We start from the raw sequence: 24,357 nt of genomic DNA, 5'->3' as shown, positions 1-24,357 counted from the left end.
CCAAATCCATCAAAAATAGTTATCGGAGTGGGAGGGAACTGCGAGCTCTAGTCAAGATAATTTAAAGCCCCAAATACTGCACCTAGATGGCTTCTGAAATATCTTGAGGATCTAGCTTTTAATTTTAACCCTCTCTATAGACTCAGTCAAGAAGGTTGCCCACAAAGTGAAGGTTGCTGGGATGAATACCACCACCACACTCTAGTGGAACATTCCACAGGAATCCTTTTTTAAAACAGAACCCATTTAAACAAATGGGACCTGCCCAGGATAAGTTAATAGGAGATAAATCTATTTGCAAAGATAAAAACATTCAAAGCTGGATATTGGTCCCATCATCATTGGCCAATTAGATCACCAAACTATTATTCCATGGATTTGGTTCTAATTCCCACAAACAAGGTGATATCTTCACCAGCATCACCATTCAAGGGTTTAAAAACTGGTCTGGGAAGACAACATGGACATAGTGCATTACTTGCCTTGCTGTGTCTCAAAGTTGCTTTGACTAAGGTCCATAGGGACAACAGTGTGGGATGTACTGATTGCATTACAAAACACTAAACTTAGAAGGTCTGTCTGTCTTGTCTGTCAGTCTCTCTCTCTCATGAAACCACTTTGCAGGATGCGAGTGGAAACCTTATACTTTGTGCTGGTTTTCAGCCAGGCTGTCTAAAATTACCATTTGTTTCCTTCCGAGCTAAAATAGTTCTTGGCATCCACCTGTCTTGAGAGACAATGGAGTGCACCTCTGGGGGTAAAGTCAAACCACTGCAATAGCAGCACCAAAGTGACCTCCTTAGGGCATGCAGATCCTGGGCTGGGGTCTATGGGGCATTAGGGGAGGGGTAGCTCCAGTGGGGGACACATCATGCTTCTTTCTGGGGTAATTTGTTCACCTTTGATTTCCAACCTGCACTCACGTGCTCACCTGTGGCTCCTAGAACCTGTCAGCAGACAACAACAGCCATAATCTGGGAAACGGCTTCAACTGGCCAGCTACACCAGGAAGCTAAAACAGTGTCCTTTTAAAACAAGGAATGGGAACTTCTGGCCCTGATGTCATATGCGGGGAACTCGATTGCACAGCCAATCCATGCAGAATGCAGGGTAGAACTCTGTTCAACCCTGCTGGTTCAGCTGTGCATCTGCGTCCCCTGTTTTAAACTCCATCACACAGCTGATCCTTGGAGAAAGCAGCTATGCTTCTACACCACAAAGCTCTACACTAGGTGCTTTGCTGAATATAGGGGCTTGCAAAGCATTCCCAAGTGGCTGACAACCAGCTGGCTTTTGGATGCTTGGGAACCTGAGCTCAAGGGCCTTTGACAGGTGGTTTGTCCTACCCACCTGTCAAAGTTGGCCACAGGAATGAGCATTGAAAGCAATCTGGCCCATCAAGTCAAAAAGGTTTCCCACCTGTTTCAAAACAAAGAAATGTAGTTCCTCAACTGATTGATCAGGCTTTTTCTCAGGACCTTGGATCTGCATCTTCAGAGTAGAAATGTTTTGCCATTCAATTCCTAGTCAACACGTTTTGGGTTGGGTTTTTTTAAGAGTTGCAAAGTACGGACTAGCATTTTAAAATTGTACAGACCAGCTCTGGTGCACTTTGAAGCAAGATATTTAATATCCTCAGCATACGGGATTAAATGAAACTAAGTGGTGTATGAAGAAAGGGCTGCAATTACTTTATAAGGGATAGCCACCCACACATTCTGTAAGAGTTTATAAAAGAGAAAAGATCCTCTTGCCATCAACTCTTTAGGAATCTAAGCTGCTAACTACAATACTGTATGAGACATTCAAGGAATTTGGCAGAGTGACCTTGGGTGAAGGACAAGCAAATTGCATATGCAGGGCTTTGTCTTTGCTAGTGAAGTTTTAAATAGGCTTGAAGTAGCAAACATCCTCAGCTGAGTAAGCAATACTGCACTGTGTAGCTAAAGCAACTGCTCTGAGACAAAATGCCATCCGGCAAGTGATCAGAGTGTTACTGGTGAGTGTCTCTTGATCTCCCAGCCACTGCACAGTGGAGCATACTGAGTCTTGGCCTGAGCCTATCATTTCATACAGCAGGCATGACTTCCTGTTATTCTCTGCTTACACCCACCCTTAGCTTCTCTTCCCTTCTCTTTGGTTATTGCTGGTCCCAACATGCTACAGTTTATGGGTACCCCCTGCAAAACAACCAAGCCACTAGCTGCTGATTCAGGGAGTGGGGAGAGAGTAGGAGGAGGAGCACAGAAGGCAGGAGAGAAAAACTGAGTAGAAGAAGAGTTTGTAGTAACAGCCACCTCCTTGCAGATGAAAGCTGCCCCCCACTATAGCAAGATTAGGGCGTCTGGAGGACTGCTTGACAAGACCAGGTTTTCAGCACTCAAGAGGCTTAGGGGCAGTTCAAACATACACACCCTCAGGGTTCAAGCTGGACACCAGGGGGTTCTGAAGGTTTCGTGGATTGCCGAGGAACTGCTTGGCTGTGGGTCGGGGAGGTGAATCTGTGCTGGGCTCAAGTAGATCTAGGGAAAATAACAATGGTGACAGTTCAGGTAACAGAAAGTACAACAAAGTAGCGTGAATTTTCAGGAGCAGCACTTCGATACATATTTCCTTAAGCCCAGCCTTTCTGGGGCCATATCTCCTTACATTCCTCAGGTTTCTGAACTTTGGATATAGATATGTAACTGAACTTTATGGAATGCACTGGAGTTACACCTTTGGTTTTGTTCTCCAACCCCCCCCCCCACTCCATTTGTAGCATAATCAGTACAGTGGTACCTCGTGTTACGTACCGTCCCCCTTATGAATGCTTTGGGTTATGCGCTCCGCTAACCCGAAGTAGATGCCCCTTGTTGCGAACTTTGCCCCGGGATGTGAGCAGAAGTCACGCTCTGGCGGCGCGGCAGCAGTGGGAGGCGCCATTAGCGAAACCGCGCCTCATGTTACGAGCAGTTTCCGGTTACGAACGGATTTCTGGAACGGGTTAAGTATGTAACACGGGGTACCACTGTACACTATAAGTACACACAATGCTCCCAATTCCTTAACCAGAGTTAAGAGGTCAAGAGATGGCCCTGTGACTCAAATTCCCTCTCCTGTCCAGTACAAATAGGATGTTGAACCTGGTTTTGTATGGTAATGAATCTGAACATATGCAACTGAGAATTGCTTCCTGTTTATCCCTCCCTCCCTTTCCTCTGTGAGGAATTTCAGATTGCAAGCTGCTCAGGGCAGATACCTTCTCTCTTATACTCTGTACAAACAAACAACAACAACAAATGTGTGCATAAACTCACGCTACAGCATTACCATGGCCTGCTTCTGCCGATTTGACTGGCTGTGCAGCCATGGAAACACTGTTTACCACACAACTAAACAACAAACTGTTGCCCCCCCCAAAAAAACCCCACCATTATGGTAAACTTTAAAGCTGCTTAATTGGTATGTGGCAATATGCTTTCTTCTGGCAAAGGATCTCAGACTTTTTAAGGCACCCTTCCCCCTCGTCAGTGGTCCCCAACATGTGTCCTGTGTTGCCACTTCTGGCCCACATTCGCAGTTGGTATCTTTGCTATTTCATCCCAATTCAGCTTTCTCCAGCTGGATAAATCACTGTATCAATCGTGGAGTACTGGTGGACCCAACTTCTGTGACCAGGCAGGCAGGCACCAGCATTTGCCGTTGACTGATTTTGTGGAAGGCCTTTATGCCGACACTGCACCAGTGTGAAAAGTCAGTAATAATTGTGTATTGGTGCAAAAAGGAGGGGGGAAAATGCCCAAGCCTGTTCCATACATGCACATTGTCAACTTCAAGGTTTTTCTTGGAAACTAGAAAAAGTTATACCTGAGATGGTGCTGCACTGTGCAGGTCATGCCAAGACAGACCCAGGCAAGACCCAGTGAACTACACTGCTGCAATTGCTGCCCACATTCCACAGCAAGAGCTTCAGCACAGGTGGGGTTCCCCCCCCCCCCGCAAAACAATGAGCTGTATTCAGCTAAGTCTTACTCAGAATAGACCACTGAAATTAATGAACCTAAGTTGGTAATGTCCATTTGGTAATGTCTGCCTTGAGGAGGACAAGTGTTGAATATCACCCAGTTAGTTTCTCATTTAGGCTGGCCTATATGCCAGGGAGGGCTAGCATATCTTCAAAGACTAGGCTTGCTAGCTAAAATACCATAGGATGCTGGGCTTTTAGAATGCCAGATCTCAGTAAAAACCCTCTCTCTGCCCATGAAAGCTTATATCACGTTAAATCTGTATTATTTAAGATGCCACAAGACTCTTTTGTTTCCCCCCTGAAGCTGAGATAGGCAACTAGCAGAACAGACCTCTAGTCCAGACCATTTCTCGGAGGCTGTGCCCCCAGATATTATGTTAAATGAAAGATTCTTGAATAAGTGGGAAGGGGACCACATTTCAGTTGCCTCCACCACTGCTGTAGTTGTGGACCTTTGTAGTGCTTAACTGCTTGATGCTACCTTACCAACACAAGGCAAATTCAAAACCTATATAAATGCTTCTAGACATCTACCCTCTTTAAGCTGTGTGGCACTTCTGGTAATATGTGGGAATCCAGAGTTTAACATGGAGCAAGTTCAACAATCAGGAATTGACTTTTTCCTTTCTTAAATAGTTGTGCTAAATGTTCCACTTAGAACTTCCAATTTTTCTTCACACTTCATTTTTAGGTATATTTTCAATGGAAGCTGTACCTAGCACAGTGTTTGGATGCAAGATCCATACAGCAAAGTTCAAGCAGATGCCCAGTAAGCTATTCTCCCCCCCCCCCAACTGCTATTCCCTGCTACTGCAGTATAGATTTATGGATAAGTTTGTATCTGCTGTCCATTTGTTTCTCCAGCCTGGTAATTTTAAAGGGAGGCTTCAAAGAAAGCCACACCAATACTGACATTCCCTACCAGCTTACATGAGAGGAAGCACAGTAGGAGGCCTTAACTAAAGTGAGGTCTCCTGCCTCTCTTCTCCACCCAAACTTTGCCCACCCTTTGAGTTGTGTTCCAACCTCCGGTCCTCTGGTGAGCCAGCAGCTCAGGACTGGTTTCATCCAGCTGGGGTTCCGCTTCTGATCTGGGCTGTGCGGAAGTCACCATGGCTCCTGTCTGCTGGATGAACTGCTGCAAGTTACACTGCCTCAGCTCCTTATTTAGCTCCTCCAGCTCTTGGTTCTGGGCCTGCAAGATATAGGAGGAACAGGCAGAGTGAACTTATCTTCATCTGAGATATGAAGCTGCAGAAGAAAGGCTTCTGATCCCACCCCAGCCTCCTCTAAATCGCTTCTCTTTACTTCTTGACTACCGGTATTAGCAGAAATCTACCAGAAACTACAGGAGCCGACAGGAATAATATGGTAGGTGGCCAGATATTCATTCCTATATGCTTACACATTCCAAAAGCTAAGGGGCAGGTTATCTCCCACTTCTTTATCATGAAGTCAGTATCTACTGGCAATCTGGTGTGGGTCTGTGCAGGGGTGAACAAAGCATGAACGGTACCCGGGATGGGGGGCGGGGCAAACCAAACATACGGTGCATGCACAGCGCCACTAAGTACGGTGCATGCATGCACCGTCTGTATGGCGGCAGGATCGCCTGCTTGCAGCTGCAGCCGCCGCCCATATGGGCAGTTTGCGGATGGCGCCACAAACATCTGCGCGGCTCTGCTCCCCCTGCCTCAAGCACCCAGCTCTTTGCCCCGCTCCATCAGAAGAGTCAGGCACTGGGTGTGCGAAAGAGGGAGAGCTGAGCAGGTCGCTCTCCCTTTTCCTCTCTCCGCCCAAACGTGCCTCCCCCCAGCCCACCCAAGACAGCAGCGATGACTCTGAGGCAGCAGCGGTTAGAGCAAGAGGAGACGCAGGCGGGGATGGTGTGCCTCAGGGAGGCAGTGGCCTTTGCCGCTGCTGCTGCCACCGCTACTGTGCCGGCTCCTCCTCCTCCTGCTGTCCCTCCATCCTTGCTGTGGGGGTGAAGAGGTGGCAGCAGAGGGTGTAGCCATGAGCGGAGGATCCTCACGTGGCTGCAGCAGTGCGATGGCACCCCCATGGGGTGCCCTCTCGTCACCCTACCAGAGATGGTGCCAGGGGCGATGCGCTCCCTCCGCCCCCCTTTCCTATGCCACTGGGTCTGTGTGGTGGGTGGTGGGGGTGCAACTGAAGATCTATCCACCAGTTCTAGACAACTTGCTAGCAAAGCATCTAACCTCATACAATCTCAAGTATACCCCCACCCCACTTTTGCATAGCTCAGGTGGCCCATTTTCCTCCTTGCTAACAGAATGACAATATTTTCCTCTTCCTTCTAAATGGGGCTGAAGATGGAGACTGAAACATGAGAGCGGGATAACCCATGTATTCTGACCGTGCTATAAAGACTGAGGATAGACTGTGAAAAGCACAGACCTGCAGACAAACAATCTATCTGATTCTCGTAATGGCTCTTGTATGTTAAGATAGTCTACTTATTTAGCTGTCAGGCAGTGAGCATGCTGCTTAATTGCTCCCACTTCATTGTGCCCTGCCTGCAGCCAGGAGAAACAAACCCACAAATCTGCAGGGGACTATTATTATTCTCACAGTTTGGAATTATTTTTAACAGGTCCCCCACAAACCCATACACAATCATGTCCTTATAATCAGAGTCTGACAGAGGCAAAATAAAATAAATAAATAAAAAAGTACAGCACACACCATTTCCTCTACTTGGCCATAAGATGGCACCAATGTCCAGGAGAAGACTCAGGACTCTTACTGCTGCTTACTTCTGCTTAAAGCAAAACACAGAAAAGAAGCAACAGCTGCCTGTGTTTTTTTGAAGATGCACAGAATTAACATGCTGCTATAACACCTTCAAACACAGATTTCTAATAGCTAAATTAAACTGGAATCAAACACAGTACTTCACTTTCCCTGGCAATGTTCCTGAGCAAAACCACAGCACTCTGAGCCTCCCTCCTCCAAAGGCAAATAATTCTGCTTGTGTTGCTGCTGCTGCAACGGAAGTGAGTAAGCTGGGTGAAACACACCTGATGCATTGAATGACATGCCTGCAGTGCAAGCAGGAAAAATCAGAGAAGTGATTCATGCATGGTTACAGCAGGCTGGTTCTGCTGTGGGTGGGGGCTCTGGGCTCACAGATGACTAATTTTTATTTCAAATATTATTATTTTTGTTACCACACAGTAGTGTGCTTGACACACAGTTTGCATACCCTCCATCATTTCTCTGATGAAAATAGGGGCGTCCCACTCCATAATGATAATTTTACTATTTATACCCCACACATCTCACTGGGTTGTCCCCAGCCGCTCCAACATATATAAAAACAAAAGAAAACATTAAACAAAAACCTTCCGAATACAGGATTGCCTTCAGACGGCTCGGGGGTCAGATAACTCCATACCCTCCAACCTTTCTCCAATGAAAATAGGGACGTCCTAAGGAAAAGCAGGGCATTCCAGGATCAAATCAGAAACTGGGACGGCTTCTCTAAATCAGGGACGCCCCTAGAAAATAGGGACACTTGGAGGGTCTGAGTTTGGGGATTCCTCTACAAATACAGTGGTAGCTGGTTTGATGCTGGCAAACAAGTAGCCTTTACCATTATTTAATGGTTTTATTTCTACATTTGTTCCAAAGCAATGCTCCCTTTACTCTAGGATTTGTTCAGGGTTAGATTACATGCAAATGACCATTTTGCACACTCAAAGAGTGTGCACGCACATGCCCACACATATAATCCGACACATCACAGTACTATGCCTGAAGGACTGCACACCTCATAATCAGGTTCAATTCATGTCTGCAAGAGTTGCACTATAACTTTATTAGGCCCATTCTATCAATTCGGGCACAGAACAGCTTTAATTCCATAGGGTTTGATGATCTTGCAAGATGCTCATCTCCCTGGTTCCATCCCAGCTGAACCACAAAATAATCCTCATGGGAAGAGTCCTCAACTAAGTTCAACAGAGACAACCAAGAGCTTACTGCCCTGTCTCAGAACATACGACATTGTGCAAGGTCATTTCCATTTTGTTGATGTAACGGCTATACATTCTACTGCCATCTGCCAGGTATTTATAACTCAATAGATCCCAGAACTCACCTAATCTACTGCTAAACGCCAGGAAGGGTAGAATTCTAAGGAACTCCAAGGCTGCAAAGGAGACCCCAACAGTTTTTCCATGGAATTTTGTCTCATGGGGATGTACTTTTTTTTGCAACTAGACCTAGAGTCCTAGACTAACAGATATACTATTAACTGCATCCTTATTCTGTGCCCAAGTCATTTAAATTGCAAAATAAGTCAAAATAATGCTCAACTGCATTCTGAAAAACATTTAGAGGCCTAAAAACATGGGTATGCAATCATGCATCATGGAATGCAACCACCCATCCAGGGATCCCCCCAGAAAAGAACATTAGTGTGAAGTGCATACCTGAAGGCTTTGCTCTGCTTCCTCCAAGGCCTTCCCCACAGTTTCCAGGCTGCTCTCCAGATGGGCACTCTGCTTGGTCTTAGCTTCCAGATCCCTTTTCATTTTAGCTGCCATTTCTTCTAGTTCAGCAGGGCTCTGCCTCGGGGCTTCCTTTGCCCTCTTGGCCCTCTCGGAAATCTCCCACTGGATTTCTCTCTCCAAGGCCTCTGTTTTCACCATAAGCTCACGTATTTTTTGCGTGTACTCCTCCATGGTGGCCCGCAGAGTGTGGACTTTCTCCTGACGCTCCCTTTCGCACTCCTTCTCTGAGCGCAGTTCACTCTGCCAAAACCCTTCCTCACCCAACTCACTCTCATTTTGCCGAATCAGCTGCTCCAGGTGCAGGATCTCGTCCTCCTGGCAGGAGCCTCTGTTGTATTCCCAGTGCCGCAGATCCACTTCCAAGGCATCCCCCTGCATCTCCAGGGAGTAGAGATGCTCCTGTTGGTGCAGTACGGTCTTGAACAGTTCCTCTTTGGAAAGCAGGCCCCCACTAGCACCTTCCCTCCAGCTCACGTTGTCCTTTTTGTGTTGCTTCAGCTTGTTCTTGGCAAGCAGGTCACTGGAGGCCATAGGACCCAAGTTGAAGGTTAAGGATTTTTTGGGCTGCCTGGGCCTGGGCACTTCTGTGCTGACTGGCCTGGGTTTGATGGGCAGGCTAGCCCTGACAAACGTCCTCTCGGGTACCTGGGGAGCACTGTCTGAAGAAGGTCTCTCAGTGAGGCTGGGGCCTGTGCGCTGCAATATGAATTGCACGTCATTGGCATACTGTCCGCACTTGGCCATGGACTCCACCGGGCATTCATGTGGGAGAAGCTGCCTCTCTTTCTCACGTAGTCTTTGGATAAGAACATAGCGACCTGTTTGACCTGCGAAGAGGGACAGGCATAAGTGGGGAGCATTTCTTCACTACAGAAACACCAATAACCCTTCCAGCCCCATTCTAGCTGCATCACGCTCACATTCCACCCTAATATCCCTCTCACAAGTACAAGTCCATTACACCAGAAGGCTGGATGTTTTGGGGTGGGTGGATGCTGATCATTTATGAAAACTGATACTGTAGATCTGTCAACAAATTAAACAATAGGCAGTCTTGCCAGTGACCCTCAGCCCACGCAGCTCCCATTCCAAGTTGGGCCACATGTTTTTAGCTCAATATTTGACATAGAAATTCCATCCTTGAGAACTAAGTTTACCCTACTGCTCCATCAGAAAGCAGTTCTGGTTTCGAAGGTGGCTTGGACATGCACACCAATTTATCTTCTTATAACTCAAGGTTAGGCATTAACTTAATCATTTACACCTTAATGTTTACACCCACTAGGAGAGGAAATAGGAAACATTCCAAATGCAGCAGTTCCACCTCCATTTGTATCCTGAGCTAGGATCTGAGCTTCATTTCCACACATGACAAGCTAGCAACATGCTTAAACCTCTTGCTAAAATACCGTGTTTCTCATATTATAAGACACGTCTTATATTTATTTTTTTCTTCAAAAAAACACACCATGGCTTATTTTCAAGGGATGTCTTATTTTTATTACGGTACATGGGTAGTGCAGTAGCTCCCCCCGCTATCGCGTTTTGCGTGTCCTGTTGCGAGTGTGTGTCCTCTCGCTCCCACACCGGGCAGTGAGCTGGGGAGCGGAGGTGGTTTTGCTGAGTTGATTGAGTCAGGCAGGCAGGCAAGGGAGTCTATTTCGGATTGCCTGAGCAAAGGTTTGCTGCTCTCCCCCCCCCATGCCTGCGCCTCAGCCGGGCGCGCATCCTCAGCCCGCTTTGCGCGGTGGGGGCAAGATGCGTGTCAGCATGCAACCCCTCAGATTCCTTCCGCCCCTCCCTCGCCGCCAACCGACCCCCACCCCATTTCCCCGCCTGAGGTAAAAAGTCCATACCGTAGTTAGAGCCGGTGACTGGCTGCCCAGCTATCGTATGTGAAGGCCGAGGGAGGAGGAGGGGTGGGTGGGAAACCTCTCCTGGCCATTTCCTCACCTCCCTCGTTCGTTCGCGCGCCTGCCTGTCTGCGAGCGGGGCTTCGCGCGGCGCACGCAAAGGCTGCAGCCGGGTCCCGGGGCTTCGCGCAGCGCGCGCAAAGGCTGCAGCCGGGTCCCGGGGCTTTGCGCAGCGCGCGCAAAGGCTGCAGCTGGGGGCCCGGGGCTTTGCGCGGCGCGTGCAAAGGCTGCAGTCGGGTCCCAGGGGTTAACGCAGCAGCCGGTTCCGAGCAGCCCCCTTCCTTTTCCTCTTCTTTGCCACAGACCTGCGGTATGGCTTATTTTCGAGGTATGCCTTATATTTTGCCACCTCAGAAAAATCCTGCCATGCCTTATTTTGTAGGGGTGTTTTATAATGTGAGAAACACGGTAGACTTTGGGAGTGAGGAGGGAGGTGCGCCTTTTGGGGAGTGTGGGCAGGATTCAGCTAAGTGGCTGAGCCTCACTTCTTCGCTCTGTAGGGTTGGAGAAAACCCCAGAACAGAGGGAAGGGGGAACAGGTGCTATGTGAATGGTCCTCATTCCCCATTTCATAGCCCTCTTACCGCAACACTGAATCCCATAGCTTATGTTTGATCACCTTTCAAAAATTATGAAGCAATCAGTTCCACACATCCTCCTCTTTGACCCTGTAAATAGGCCCAGACAAGGAACCAATTAGCTTTCTCCTGGCAGCTGACAGCCTGATGACACCAGGTGGCTGGAAAACATCTTCAGACTTTTCCTTGGACAATTGGTGCAGTCCAGTTTAGTGCTTAGCGCTATCTGAAAAGTTAACCCATGCTGTCAGGTAAGCAAAGGGTCAGTCTCAACCAGAGGTGTTTTGACACTGGTTCCTACTCATACCATTTATTAATCCGTTGAGGGAATGTAACCACCAAATTCTCAGAAGGGTTTTTGGAGAGATGCTTTATGTTGAGGAGCATCATATCTGTGGATTCTATCTAGTTGGAACCCCCTGACCATCCTTGCTTGGGGTATTTGCAAATAATTCAATATGAGACCTTTAACTGTTTATTTCACTGTTAGCTTTGTCATTTGTTATACATTTTTAGGCGAACCAGAAAGGGTTCTTTATCTTCTCCCACACCTGCTATAGTGCCTCCCAAGGCCTCCTCTCCTCTCCACAATCTGACTTTTTAATGTACACACTTAGTATCTGGAATGACTTTGGAGGATTTACTTCAAATTCCATTAACATTTTTCTGGCTGCAGTTCTTGGGAGCATTTTAATGCAGGAACCTAAACCCTTTTAGGCAAAGTTATCATTAGCAAGATTTTGTGAGCTAGCAGCTCCAACAGCATCCAGCAGTGAGTCAATAAGCTGCTAGCCCACAAGGTTTTTGCCTTAAAAGCCCTGATGATTCCTTACCAGCTCATGGAGTACTTACATAAGCTGAAACTGAAATCCTATCTTGCAAAGTCAGGACACAAGTACCCCTAAATCTAGTTAAAGGGCAAAAGTGGAGGCTAATACAAGCTTTGCTTGCTGTTTGTAGCACATTTCCGCATCACAAAACACAGCAAAAGCCTTAATACTGATCTGCCCATAAAACAGTTAAGGGGAAAACAAACACACAGTCATTCTTGTATGTTGCAAATGTAAATCAAGGTTGTGCTCTGACCATGTGAAATGCAGTATGACTGTTGAACGTGGGAGGTGGCAAACAATACCCAAGCCTCTTGTATATGGCAGGAGGCTTCATGAACAAACACCACAGCTGCCCAATCACTACTTTACCTACCTACAATCACTCATTATATACTCGGGGAAATGTGTTATGGGAATTGAAAGCCAGTTGTCTCACAAAAAGGCATATGAGGATAAATGAAATGCAGAACATCCTACTATGTAGAAATAGCAGCCCAACTACAATTTGAGGGAAAGGGGCATCAGATAGCATTTGTCCTCACTAGCAACTTGTGCACGCACACACTCACTCTCTCTCACACATTTCATAAATTCCTCCGGCACATGCAGAAGACATAGCTGCCAAGTTTTCCCTTTTCTCGCAAGGAAGCCTATTCAGCATAAGGGAAAATCCCTGTAAAAAAGGGATAACTTGGCAGCTATGAGAAGATTTCAGGAAAAGGCAGAGATTTCTCTTCTTTGCACTGAGTTACTGAGTTATAGGGAAAGTTAAGAAACAGCAGGTATTTGCAAGGGAGAACCCATATGAGAGACTGGCTCTTTAAATCTCATTTGCCCCTTCCATGTATTCTCTGACAGTTTTTATTTGTCGTATGCTGCTGCAGCGCAACACCCCCTCCCCAGAATTAGAAGTAAGTGCCAGGGGTCAGCAACCTTTTTCAGCCGTGAGCCAGTCCACTGCCCCTCAGACCTTGTGGGTGGGGGGCAGACTATATATTTTGGGGGGAAATGAACGAATTCCTATGCCCCACAAATAACCCAGAGATGCATTTTAAATAAAAGGACACATTCTACTCATGTAAAAACACGCTGCTTCCCGGACCGTCCACGGGCCAGATTGAGGTGGTGATTGGGCCGCATTCGGCCCCCGGGCCTTAGGTTGCCTACCCCTGAGTAAGCCCTTTTCAGGTGGAGGCTGCTTAGGAGGAATTGGCAGTGGAGAAGTGGCCAGGAGGGGTAAGCTACTCTTAATCAATCCCCACATCATCCAAAAGCCTCTTCTACACCTGCAGTAGTTCAGCAAATGTGGTTTGGGAAGTGCGAGTTTGCTGAACAATGTATAAGCGGTGACAATATGAAGCACTTTAATAGCTTCATTAGTGATTGTAGCGGAGCCAGCTGTCTGTCCCTATTTTCCCCTCACCCCAGTGCAAACTTGTATCCTATCCCCCTTTACCTGTATTTCTTGCTCCCCTCATTCACCAAGCCCACTACCGTAGCTTCCCCAGATTAACCCAAGAGTGCTCAGAAGTAAAAAAAAAAAACAAGAGGGAAGGGGTGAGTGGGGGAAAATGGAGGGAAGGTTTATTTTTTCAGTTGTAGCAACAGCATAAATCTGGGAAACAAGCCTACCTGTATGCCCAGACACACAAATGATTTTCACACAAAGCTTTGTAATATCCCTTCTATTAAAAAAATGAATATGGTGACAAAACAGGTAGCTGGAAGCTATGCTTATCAAACATGGCAACATTCATCTATCTCCCAGGGCTTTCCATGTATTACAAAATAATGACCATCCTTACTAGCATAAGCTCCATTAACTTCATTTGAACTTGCTTCCAATGAAACTTGTAAAGGATTAAACTGCAAGCTTAGTTTTAGACCAAGCAAGTATAACGATTACTTACCAATGGCACGTGCCAATGCTATGACAACCTCCTGGCATGTGGTCTGTTCGGAGACACCGCATACAACCCGCTGGACACCATCTACCCAGACCTTTAGCTCCATCACCAAAACAGTGGGTTAAACTTTCTGGATCATTGCAGTAAGTCTTCCCTGCAGATGTTTTAAAGAAAGAGGAGGTTAAGCTTGCCGTCTGATTTCATTTTCACATAAATTTCCTTGCTCCAGATTGCTTCAAGAGCAAAAATGTTAATTGGCTGACATTCAAGAAAGTTTTGAGGTGTCTATACCTCTTCTTCCCACCCCTCCAATTTCTGGCCCATCTGCTCCAACAGACGGTTCTAGGTTTTCTTAGCAAAAGCTTCTGGCTCAAAAAGAAATGGCAAACAATTCCCCCCCACCTTTTCAGTTTCACAGCTTCCTAGATCGTCTATCACATCTTTCCAAAATGAAATATGACAGGACAATTCAGAATGCAGATGTGACATTTCACCACTCCAGATAGGTCAGCAATAGCCCCCTGCTAATCACGAACTTCAGAAACCAATAAATTTATGTAGCTAACTACAGTTTATCCTGTTCATGTTTCTGCTTGAGTTCCCAAAGGCAGACTGTATTGGGTAGTTTGCGTGAATGAAGATTAACAGGAGTCTACCTGGAAGCTATACGCCGGCTCCCTCGGCCAATAATGCGAGATGAGCGCGCAACCCCAGAGTCGGTCACGACTGGACCCAATGGTCAGGGGTCCCTTTACCTTTTAAAGCATACTGTAGTTCTGTTTTATAATAGGGTGGCCATATTTCAAAAAGTGAAAATCTGGACACAAATGTTGTTGAGCTTGGCATTGCAACAACAATCCTAACACATTGCCTAGATGTAGCCAACCAGCATGAGAGAACTTAGATGAGATCAGAGACGGTGCTCAGTTTAAGACTGTAAGGGACATAAGAGGGTAGAACTGCTGCCAGAGCATCCATAAGAAATCATACAAACATATGCATATAGTAAATTCACCTTCTATCTGCTTTAGCTAATATTCAGATAAGCAAAGTCTGCAATCATATGATAAGCCGCAGCATATAAAGCAGTGAAGTCATACAGTTTGAATCATATGAATAGAAATACAGATGTGCATTAGGCCAGGTGTCATTAATGGACTAAAACAGGTTCCTGGAGATAATAGGTTAGGCTAACCGGCTAAGAGATTAGTGAAAATTGCTTTGCCCTTTTCAAAAATTGCCTGGCTGAAATGGTATGCTGCACAAACATTAATCAGCTCCTGTTCCTTCTACTTCTCACTTCATCAACATGATGAAGTCCTTTTCAGAGTTATTCAATATACATCACTTAAGTCTTTAGAGAAGCATAGTTCTGTTTTATCAGGATTGCAGCTAAATCAGAGGATAACTACATTTACTGTTGCAATTCTGACATGAAACTTAAATGGAGATAAATATTAACATTTGGGTAAGTCATAGAACAAGCTATTTTATTTAAAAAGCATTTTGGAAATTGTATGTTTAACCCAAAGTCTCTCCAAGTCATTTTTCCTCATTTTTAGTGGTGTGTAACAAGCTTGAAGAACACAGCTGGCAATGCTTCAGCAGCCCAGATACCAGAGAACAAGAATGCTGCAAGTTAAATATTAAACAGCGCTAATCTGGTGTTAATCAGCTGCCTACCAGAACTATGAAAAGAATGAAGGGTTGTGGCTTACTGGCTGGATACCAGCCTCTTACAAAGTCACCTTTGGCCGACAATGCCACACCTGGAAAATGTTCTTTTCTCCCAGCCAGAGTGAAGTGCAAAAGTACATCACCCGGAAAAAGGAAAAGGAAAAAACACCCACCCCTTAATATAGCTACAACATGCCAAAGAGCAGGTTAGTTTTGAAATTGTTAGTGGTGTGTTCCAGATTTCTCAACTCACACCTAAGATTTATGTGGAGTTCTCTCTATAGTGCTAAAAGAAAAACATTAACCATTTCAGGCGTTGTTGCACAGAATAGTAGAACAAAAGAATATGAGAAAAGGAGGATCAACCATAACTCCCCCCCCCCAGCCCAGCACAACCCCATTTCATACATATATTCTCATGAGTCATGAAAATAAAACTTCTTATTTTAATATTAAAATTACACCACAACCCACACTGGGGCTCTTCTCTTACCTTAACACAAGAATATCTGGGACTGCTAATTGTTGAGAGCTTGTCACGTTTTACTGCATGGGCTGACTTGGGAGGGGACCCCATGATAGTCCACAATCAGAACTCAATGAGTCTGGCAGTTGGATATTACTTCAACACTAGTACCGTAATATACAGGGTCCTCTACCATACTTGAAGGCAGAGACCTAACTCTGGTAGGCCAAAGGGGAAGTTGCATGGCACACAGTGCTGTTTTCCTAACACCTCATTGCTGTTCCCCAGCATGTTGTCTGAGATGGATGCCTCACTCTACCTAATGAGAGGGCTGGCCCCAAGCAAAGATTCAGTGCAGTGAGACACACAGCAACTAACCTCAGCCCACCAGGGTCTGGCCTGGCTATCTGCTTCTAGAGCAATGGGTATGGTATGTAGGGTCAGGTAGGGCCACTAGATCCAAGACATGATACATCTTTGTGTCTCAGTGATTTGGCGCTCCACCACTGGACCAAATAACATGTGCTCAGCACCTGCTACTATCATCAAACTGAAAACCCCCCAAAATTATAGCCCATCCACACTGGCAACAAATTGCTAGAGAGTTTCAAGCAAAACATGACGCAGGCATATGTTCTCACATCTCAGTTTTCCACAAATATGTAAAATAAACATTTCAGGAATGTTCTGTTTTATAAAAGTGTAATGCTTATATGCAGTAATTATTGAACTATTTTTTTTTGGTAGAGATTTCCAGTATAAACACATCCCCGCCAACATTTCACAGATGAAAACTCCTGCATATTAAAGGGTGGGGCTAGAGGCTAAGTCCAGCAGTGTGGCTGGAAGACAAATGGTACATGCAAACTCCAGATGACAAAAGCAGCAAGGCAAGCCAGATACAACAAGGCAAAGAAAAAAGGCACGTATACTGTACTGCATTTATACTATTTAGATAGGACATAGTAGGCCCCATTTCCCCGTTCCACACCCCTGCAAGCTTCAGCTGCCATTATGACTGGCTCATCTTTTCTAACAGTTGCTATTTCATTCTCTGTCCCTCCACCTCTTCCAGGTGCAGGCATTTTCCAATCTCAGCAGGCCAGGAGAACAAAACAGACACATCTAATCTGAATTTAGTGCTGCACCTTTGAGTAGAAAGTATCAGATGAAAAGGGCGGAAATCATTTTAATTTAAAAGAATACATTTTATGTCAGTTTCTCTGCCTGCATCCGTAAAAAAGAAAGAAAGAAAATAAATTATGATTTCTCAACAAGAATGTTTTAGTCACTAATGGGGATTTCCATTCAACCCAATTGCCTTTGATGAAGGGCAATAAATATATATGTATTAATATTTTGGAAGGCGGCCGTCATTTCTTCATCAGATTAAAAAACAATCCAGGAAGCAAATGCAACACAGATGCTGAAGTGATTGATCCTGTTCCAGAAACAGATGTAACTTAGAAATATTTCCATCAGTAATATTGAACTGATATTGTTTGATCTTGGTACATGCTCATTATAAATATTGAAAGTAGCTTCAGTTCATATTAAGTGCTTGTACCGCAGAATTAAATACCGAATTACTAGAAGGACTTGAAAGTTGAAAGGGATTGATTCATAATTTATTGCTCATGATGATATGTCAAAACCCAATACTGGTCTAAAATTCAGCACATAGCAGCAGCTGGCACAAACACAACCGGCTCAGCATGGCTCGACATGATTGAAGTCATCATGGGATGACTTGCAGACATCTGCCAAGGTCTAAGAGAGTTATGTAAATGGCCCCTAATCAATAAACTTTATTTGATTATCTCTAGTTGTTGTGTTATGTATAAAAACATGCTACAAAAATAAGGAACCAGTTCACATTTCTCTAAACCTTCATCAATTCGTCACAGCTATTTCTTTTTTAAACTCGTCCTAGTCCTGGAAACTTCTTATGTTGGAATTTTAAGATTTTAGGTCTTTGATAATTTTGTTGTTTAAGAGCACTGTGCCTGAAGGCAGCTCGCTTATCTGGGCTTTTCCAACAAAACACATAGGATCATAGAACTGTAGAACTGTACAATTGGAAGGGACCCCATGGGTCATCTAGTCCCATGTTGTTTTTGCTGTGTTTGCAGCACCAAAATGACCCCTCTGGGTTGCGAGCATGGACAGTGTATATGGAGGTCCTGGGCTGCCTCGCTAATGTGATCCAATGGAAAGCAGAGCAGTATGTTTGGCACCAGCTTGGCTGCAGGAGTTGCCAGAAGGAGGCATGCAATGCATCATCCAACCACTTTAGGGACTCCACTCCAGATTTGTGTAAGGTTTGCTTCTTAGCCTTTTCTTCTCCCGAAGATGCTCCGCAAGGCAGTGGGTACAGATTGTTCCTCAGGATTTACTTCCAAAGCCTTTCTCATGAATGAGTAGAGCCACAAGGTTTAGGATCAGGAGTTTTCCTTCTCCTAGGCAGGCTACCTTCCCAGGTTGACAAGCTCCATCTGCCCCTCACTTCCCTGTGCAGCGCATGCAGAAACCGTCTTCTTGACCATTGGACCCACTATTGGGTCTCATCTGCTTAATCTGCCAGAGCCTGTCTTCACATGCAAGGGATAGAAAAGTCCCTAACATACTGAGGGTTCAAGACCCACTGGCAACCCTCACCTGGTCAAAACTGTTACCTGGGGTGTGGCCACTGTTGCAGGCTGACAGCTTCTAGGAGCCACAGATAACAGCTGGCCGCAGGGACCAATGGTGGACGAACTATCCAGAAGAAGCATGACATATGCCCCACCAGAGATACCGCCCCTCCCCTAACACCCCATACTGCAATCCAGGAATCTCAGCTAAAGCATCCATGACAGATTGCCATTCAACATTTTGCTTCAAAACTTCCAATGAAGGAGAGACGATAACCTCCTGAGGGGAAGTACTTTCTGATGTTTAGTCGTAAGGCAATTTAGATGGTTCTGCATGTAAAACTGCTGATTGTTGAAAAAGGCTTCTTTGTGTATCTGTCTTATTCATAGGAGCAAGCATGCAACAACAGTGAAGAGCCACACAACCTTATTCACCTGCAGACTCTCCAGGCAAGAGAAATACTACTTGCCACTCTTGCGGAAATGTAGCAGCATTCTTAGCAAAATGGCCCAGCTTAAACTCCATCACCGAAATGTGACAAAACATTTTAAATTTCCTGGGATTGGTAGACTTAAATGCTGCCTCGGGCTGCATTACGGATTGGCACCAGTGGCGCCATAAGCACGCCCAGCTGTTAAAGAAGTTGACATTATATGAAGTGGTGGCTTTCAGGTGCTATAATTTAGGTTTGGCTGTAAATCCTGACATGTCTGACTTAGTAACTGTGCTTATTTTTGTCTACAGATATGTCTGGATGAAATAAGGCACTTCCTGAGAAATATAAAAAGGCAACTGTAGGGGGGAGGAGGGATGTGTGGGGCACTTATGAATCTCCCCATTCTCCCCCATTTCAAATATTTCATGAAGCTTTTAGTAAGGTGGATATTAAGCAATAAACAGGAAGCACCAATAATGAACTGCACTATGAGCTGCAGAGCACCACATAAAGTTATTTATGGTGGTTTTGCTCTTTTAAAGCTGTACTTTCGTTTCATTATTTTTTTTAACACACTAGTGTTTCAATAACTCACTGTATGGATTCTATGGTAATGACAGCTTCACAATAGTGACTTCAGAAAGTTTTGACAAGTGAAGGGAACAGGAAGTAGTTCTATAAATCATCAGTGGCAGGGGGAAAGCTGGTGGATTTCAACGAGTAAGTAAGAATAATCCTTTTTTATTTTTTTGTAGTCAGATTTGACTTTTGTGGTGCATTTTTTTACTTTCTTTCAATCCTAGGACATAGCTAATATAGAGTATGCAAAAAGCTTTTTAAAGCTACACATGGTGAAGAAAGAAGTAACAGGAGGCAAGACAACTGTGAATATATTAAGAAACTTATTTCCTGAAGGAGTAGGGGAAGGGACAGAATCTACTATAAGCAGCAACAATCAAGTAATGCACAGACCATAAAGTTGCTGCTTGCTTGCTAATTCAAAATTGGGACATACATTGAAAATATCTGGCAAGTCAGCAAGGCCTAGGATATCACCTTCAGAAGTGTTATTAACTTTAACTCTACCTTTAATACCGGAAGGAGCGTCTCCTCCCTCATTGTTCAGCCAGGACACTGAGGTCCTCCTCAGAGGGTCTTCTGTTGTTTCCCTCACTGCAAGAAGCAAGGTTACAAGGAAACAGGCAGAGGGCCTTCTCTGTAGTGGTGCCCTCCCTGTGGAACACTCTCCCTTCAAATGTCAAGGAAATAAACAACTATGACTTTTAGAAGACATCTGAAGGCAGCCCTGTATTGGGAAGTTTTTAATGTTTGATGTTTTAGTATGTTCTGATATGTGCTGTGAGCTGCCCAAAATGGCTGGGGAAACCCAGCCAGATGGGCGGGGAATAATAATAATAATAATAATAATAATAATAATAATAATAATAATAAATAGAATGAATAATAATAATTACAGCGTTGCTGTAATATGAAAGTGCTAAGTGGCAATCTTCTGAGTGAGACTATTCACTCTTCCTTAGAAGGAACAAAGGCAACTAGATTCCCCGCTACTCCCCCTCCTGAATAAACTCAATAGTACTAATCCCTTCTTTGTACTGGTAATCAAGATTTCCCAAGGGTGTGATGTCTTCAAATAAGCCAATATGAATAGCCTGATATATTCAGATAACCATCTGAAGACAATTCCCATGCTCTCTTTCATATTGTTGCAAGGCACAGTATCTTGTAAATCAAGGTTGGATCTTGCACACTTCAGTCTCTCTTGTTAAGTGCCCAGCTTTTAAAAGGCACCAGCATAAGTAGGTTGGGGGAGGGACATTCCCTTAAAGGCTCCTTGTCAGAGACCTGTATGTTCAGCACTACAACCTGACAGTAAGCACCCTTTTTCCACAGCAGGAGGACAACATTCTCAATATCAGCAGTATAATAAAGAATCCATAAACTCTGTAAATCATCTGCTTTCCAATAAAGTTGAAACAGCCACATTTCACAACAGTCTTCAGGCAGAGTGAACAGACTGTGTGTGGACTGCAGCTGTCAGACACAGCAGCTGAGGCCTCTTTACACAAGCAATTCTGACATTAATAATCCAATTCTTCTCCAAGACCACAAATTTAAAAGGTCTGATGCACGGGCAGACAACCTTAATTGCAACCATGTGTGTAAAAACTCCATAGTTATTCTTTTGGTGAGTTGCACAGAGAAACAGAACCTGCACTCAATATCTAAGGCTTTGTACTAGTTAACAGGAGTCAAAGTAATTCCATGCCATCACCCTGACTGGCCCAGGTGAGCTATAAGACTGCTATTTTGGGGCAGGATTCAATCACGGAAGAGCAAGTTACAGGTAGGTAGCCGTGTTGGTCTGAGTCGAAGCAAAATAAAAAAAATTCCTTCAGTAGCACCTTAAAGACCAACTAAGTTTATATTTTGGTATGAGCTTTCGTGTGCATGCACACTTCTTCAGATACACTAGAAACAGAAGTGTCAGACCCTATATATATACAGAGGGTGGAGGGGGTGGGTGGGAATGGGAGATGGGCTGATGGGAGTGGTAAACCTGTAGATGGGTGTTAATAGCTGCTGATGGCTGCAATTAGTCCTGGGCTGAGGTGCTAAAGAAAGCTTGATCATGCATAATGAGATAAGAATCCGATATCAATATAGAGAGCTGAAGGGCACCGTATTGGACAAACAGGCCAAACCCTACGCCAAAGGATAAATGGACATAAATCTGACATCAGGAACCATAAGACTGAAAACCAGTAGGAGAACACTTCAATCTCCCAGGACATTCTATACAAGATCTCAAAGCAGCTGTTTTATTACAGAGAAATTTCAGGAACAGACTGGAAAGGGAAGTTGCTGAATTGGAAATCATTACCAAGCTTAAAACCATGGAAGCACCTGGGATGAATAGAGATATCGGATTCTTATCTCATTATGCATGATCAAGCTTTCTTTAGCACCTCAGCCCAGGACTAATTGCAGCCATCAGCAGCTATTAACACCCATCTACAGGTTTACCACTCCCATCAGCCCATCTCCCATTCCCACCCACCCCCCCCACCCTCTGTATATATATAGGGTCTGACACTTCTGTTTCTAGTGTATCTGAAGAAGTGTGCATGCACACGAAAGCTCATACCAAAATATAAACTTAGTTGGTCTTTAAGGTGCTACTGAAGGAATTTTTTTATTTTACGTAAGAGCAAGTTCAGGTTGTACAATTAAAGTTTATTTGGAGTTCTTCCATAGCAAACCGTGCTTCCCCTGCACATGCCCACACACAAACCAGACATTTTCCTATAAGGGTAAAACACTGAAAATGTGGGATAAAACTTGCATGACACAACATCATCTAACCTCCCTGCAAACAAATTAGAATGACCACTTAATAAATTGCTGGCATCATCTAACCTCTCCACAAACTTTGTGTAAACAATTTTGGATGAACTATCAACAGGTCATCCAGAAACAACTTCAGATAAATACGTTTGCACTGCATTTGTACACAGACATTCCTTCATCTTTATAAGGCATTTAAATAATATTCTTAAATCAATGAAGGTGAATGCTGGAAAGTGCAGGATAGACCAAAGATCACTCACAAGTTCTGCTACAGTGGTGCCTACCTAGAATTCACGGGTTGAATCCAAGGAAGATGTTGCATGAGTAAAACAGCTTCCCAAGCACAACAGAATCTCCTACACACATGAACCCCAAATGTGTTATGGAGGGGTTTTTGGCGGCAGGCTGCACCAGGAGAAGTTCTGTGGTGCTTGTGAAGCTGCTCCATTTGTGCAATGATTTAGTTTGATACAACTCCTGGTCTCTAGCATGCCTACGGTTCTAACCATTAATGGGCAGTTTGAGAAAGCTGCATACATCTAAGTCAACTAACTTGCAAGATAGAAGGCAGAGACTGAGAATTAGCAACTTGCCCAAAGCTCCAAAAACCACTTTGAGGGTTGTTGTTGTATTAACAATCAAACGGCATATAAATTTTATTAAATAAATTATTACCGCTGCTCTCACCTTCTAAGTAGTAATTTTTCCTATTAAATCCTTTCATAAAATCAGATCACATCCTAATCTCACTATGATTTGTGAGCACAGTGGGGAAAATCATCAGGCAGAAGGTTGGGTTGCCATACGTCCGGAATTTCCCAGACATATCCAAAATACTGCAGTTGGTAGCAGTGTCTGACCGCAAGTCAGAAAAAAAATGTCCGGGAAAATCTGGATGTATCGCAGCCCATGGCAGCAGTGTCATTTTAGCCAATTTCCCATTAATAAAGCTCCAAAACGGATCCCCACCCCCCATGTTTTTGCCAAAACATCTTTCCCAGATTTTCACTGTTTGAAATATGGCAACCCTACAGAAGGAATCTATGACTCCAAAGAAGGGTAACCTGACAAGTTCAAGGTAGAAAGGAGAAAAAATATAACTTTTAGTATCTGGAGCATAGAGGAGTAGAAACACCCATGAGTTTTGCCTGAGCTCCCATATGGAACAGTGTGTCATCCAAGATAGGGAAAATATGGAAATTTTCTATCAGTTCCTAGCCCACACAATGTAGCCTTTCATAACCACGGATTAGCAGAAATTGCACCACAACAGCTTAGACAACAATAACACCACCACATGCTCTCACAGGAAATATTAATTAATACCCCCCATCTTTGTAATTTGTGGATCTTATGAAATCTATGCTAGTGAAGCTTAACAAGCTTGCCATTAAAGCAACACAGTAACCAGCCCCGTCATTAAGTTACTGTCCTAAATTTGTTTTGCCAGCAGTGAAATAAAATTTAGCTGAATTATAATGAACTATTGCTGCTGATTGTCAATAAAAAAACCAGACTAAGCATAAAATATGGTTAAAAGTTGTTTGTGCAATCTTATGAGGCAACCAAGAGGCATTTCTGTTGGTGTTCGAGGTATTCATATTCTGAGGAGGATCTAATTCCTCAAATTAATCCAACTTGCACAAAACAATTCAGATAGATAGCTTTTTACTTCCTCCGGCCTACTTGTCACAGGCTAACCCAGCATTTAAATCAACCTCCTCTGAGGGGCAAATAATGTTCTTAAACCATTTTTGCACACTCAAATCAAGAACACCTGCATGTCCATAAAGCAAAGGGAAGAGGTCATTTAGAAGTTACAAACCATTGCCTCTTGCTATTTTTATTGGAGAAGTAACAGAAATGGCTTGGGGAAAACCTTCACTAAACAACAAGAACACTGCAGCAAAGTGCAGCTAAGCCTTTTGCATGTTCAGGCATGGAAAAACAATACAATTTGAATGCTTGCCAAGTTTGTTCCGGGTATTTTTTTG

The 24,357-nt window shown here is 44.4% G+C and overlaps 1 protein-coding gene across 4 annotated transcripts in view; it reads right to left on the bottom strand.

Annotated features, from left to right (window-relative positions):
• Positions 1-24,357, bottom strand: part of RASSF7 (Ras association domain family member 7) — a 56,744-nt gene that overhangs the window by 3,529 nt on the left and 28,858 nt on the right. The window contains exons 2-5 of one of the 4 annotated variants that reach the window (XM_060276531.2): positions 13,782-13,932; positions 8,467-9,374; positions 5,036-5,204; positions 2,415-2,522 (exon numbers count right to left, since the gene is read on the bottom strand). In XM_060276531.2, the coding sequence (XP_060132514.2) occupies positions 2,415-2,522; positions 5,036-5,204; positions 8,467-9,374; positions 13,782-13,884 (1,288 nt within the window). In that variant the 5' untranslated portion in view covers positions 13,885-13,932. Of the gene's footprint in view, positions 1-2,284; positions 2,523-5,015; positions 5,205-8,466; positions 9,375-13,781; positions 13,933-24,357 lie in introns of those variants that run through there. The other 3 variants (XM_060276533.2, XM_060276542.2, XM_060276535.2) reach the window with 3 other exon arrangements.

The sequence above is a fragment of the Zootoca vivipara genome, chromosome 1 (genome assembly GCF_965207765.1).
Source record: "Zootoca vivipara chromosome 1, rZooViv2.hap1.1, whole genome shotgun sequence".
Lineage (NCBI taxonomy): Eukaryota > Metazoa > Chordata > Lepidosauria > Squamata > Lacertidae > Zootoca > Zootoca vivipara.
This window is presented reverse-complemented; position numbering and strand designations above follow the sequence as displayed.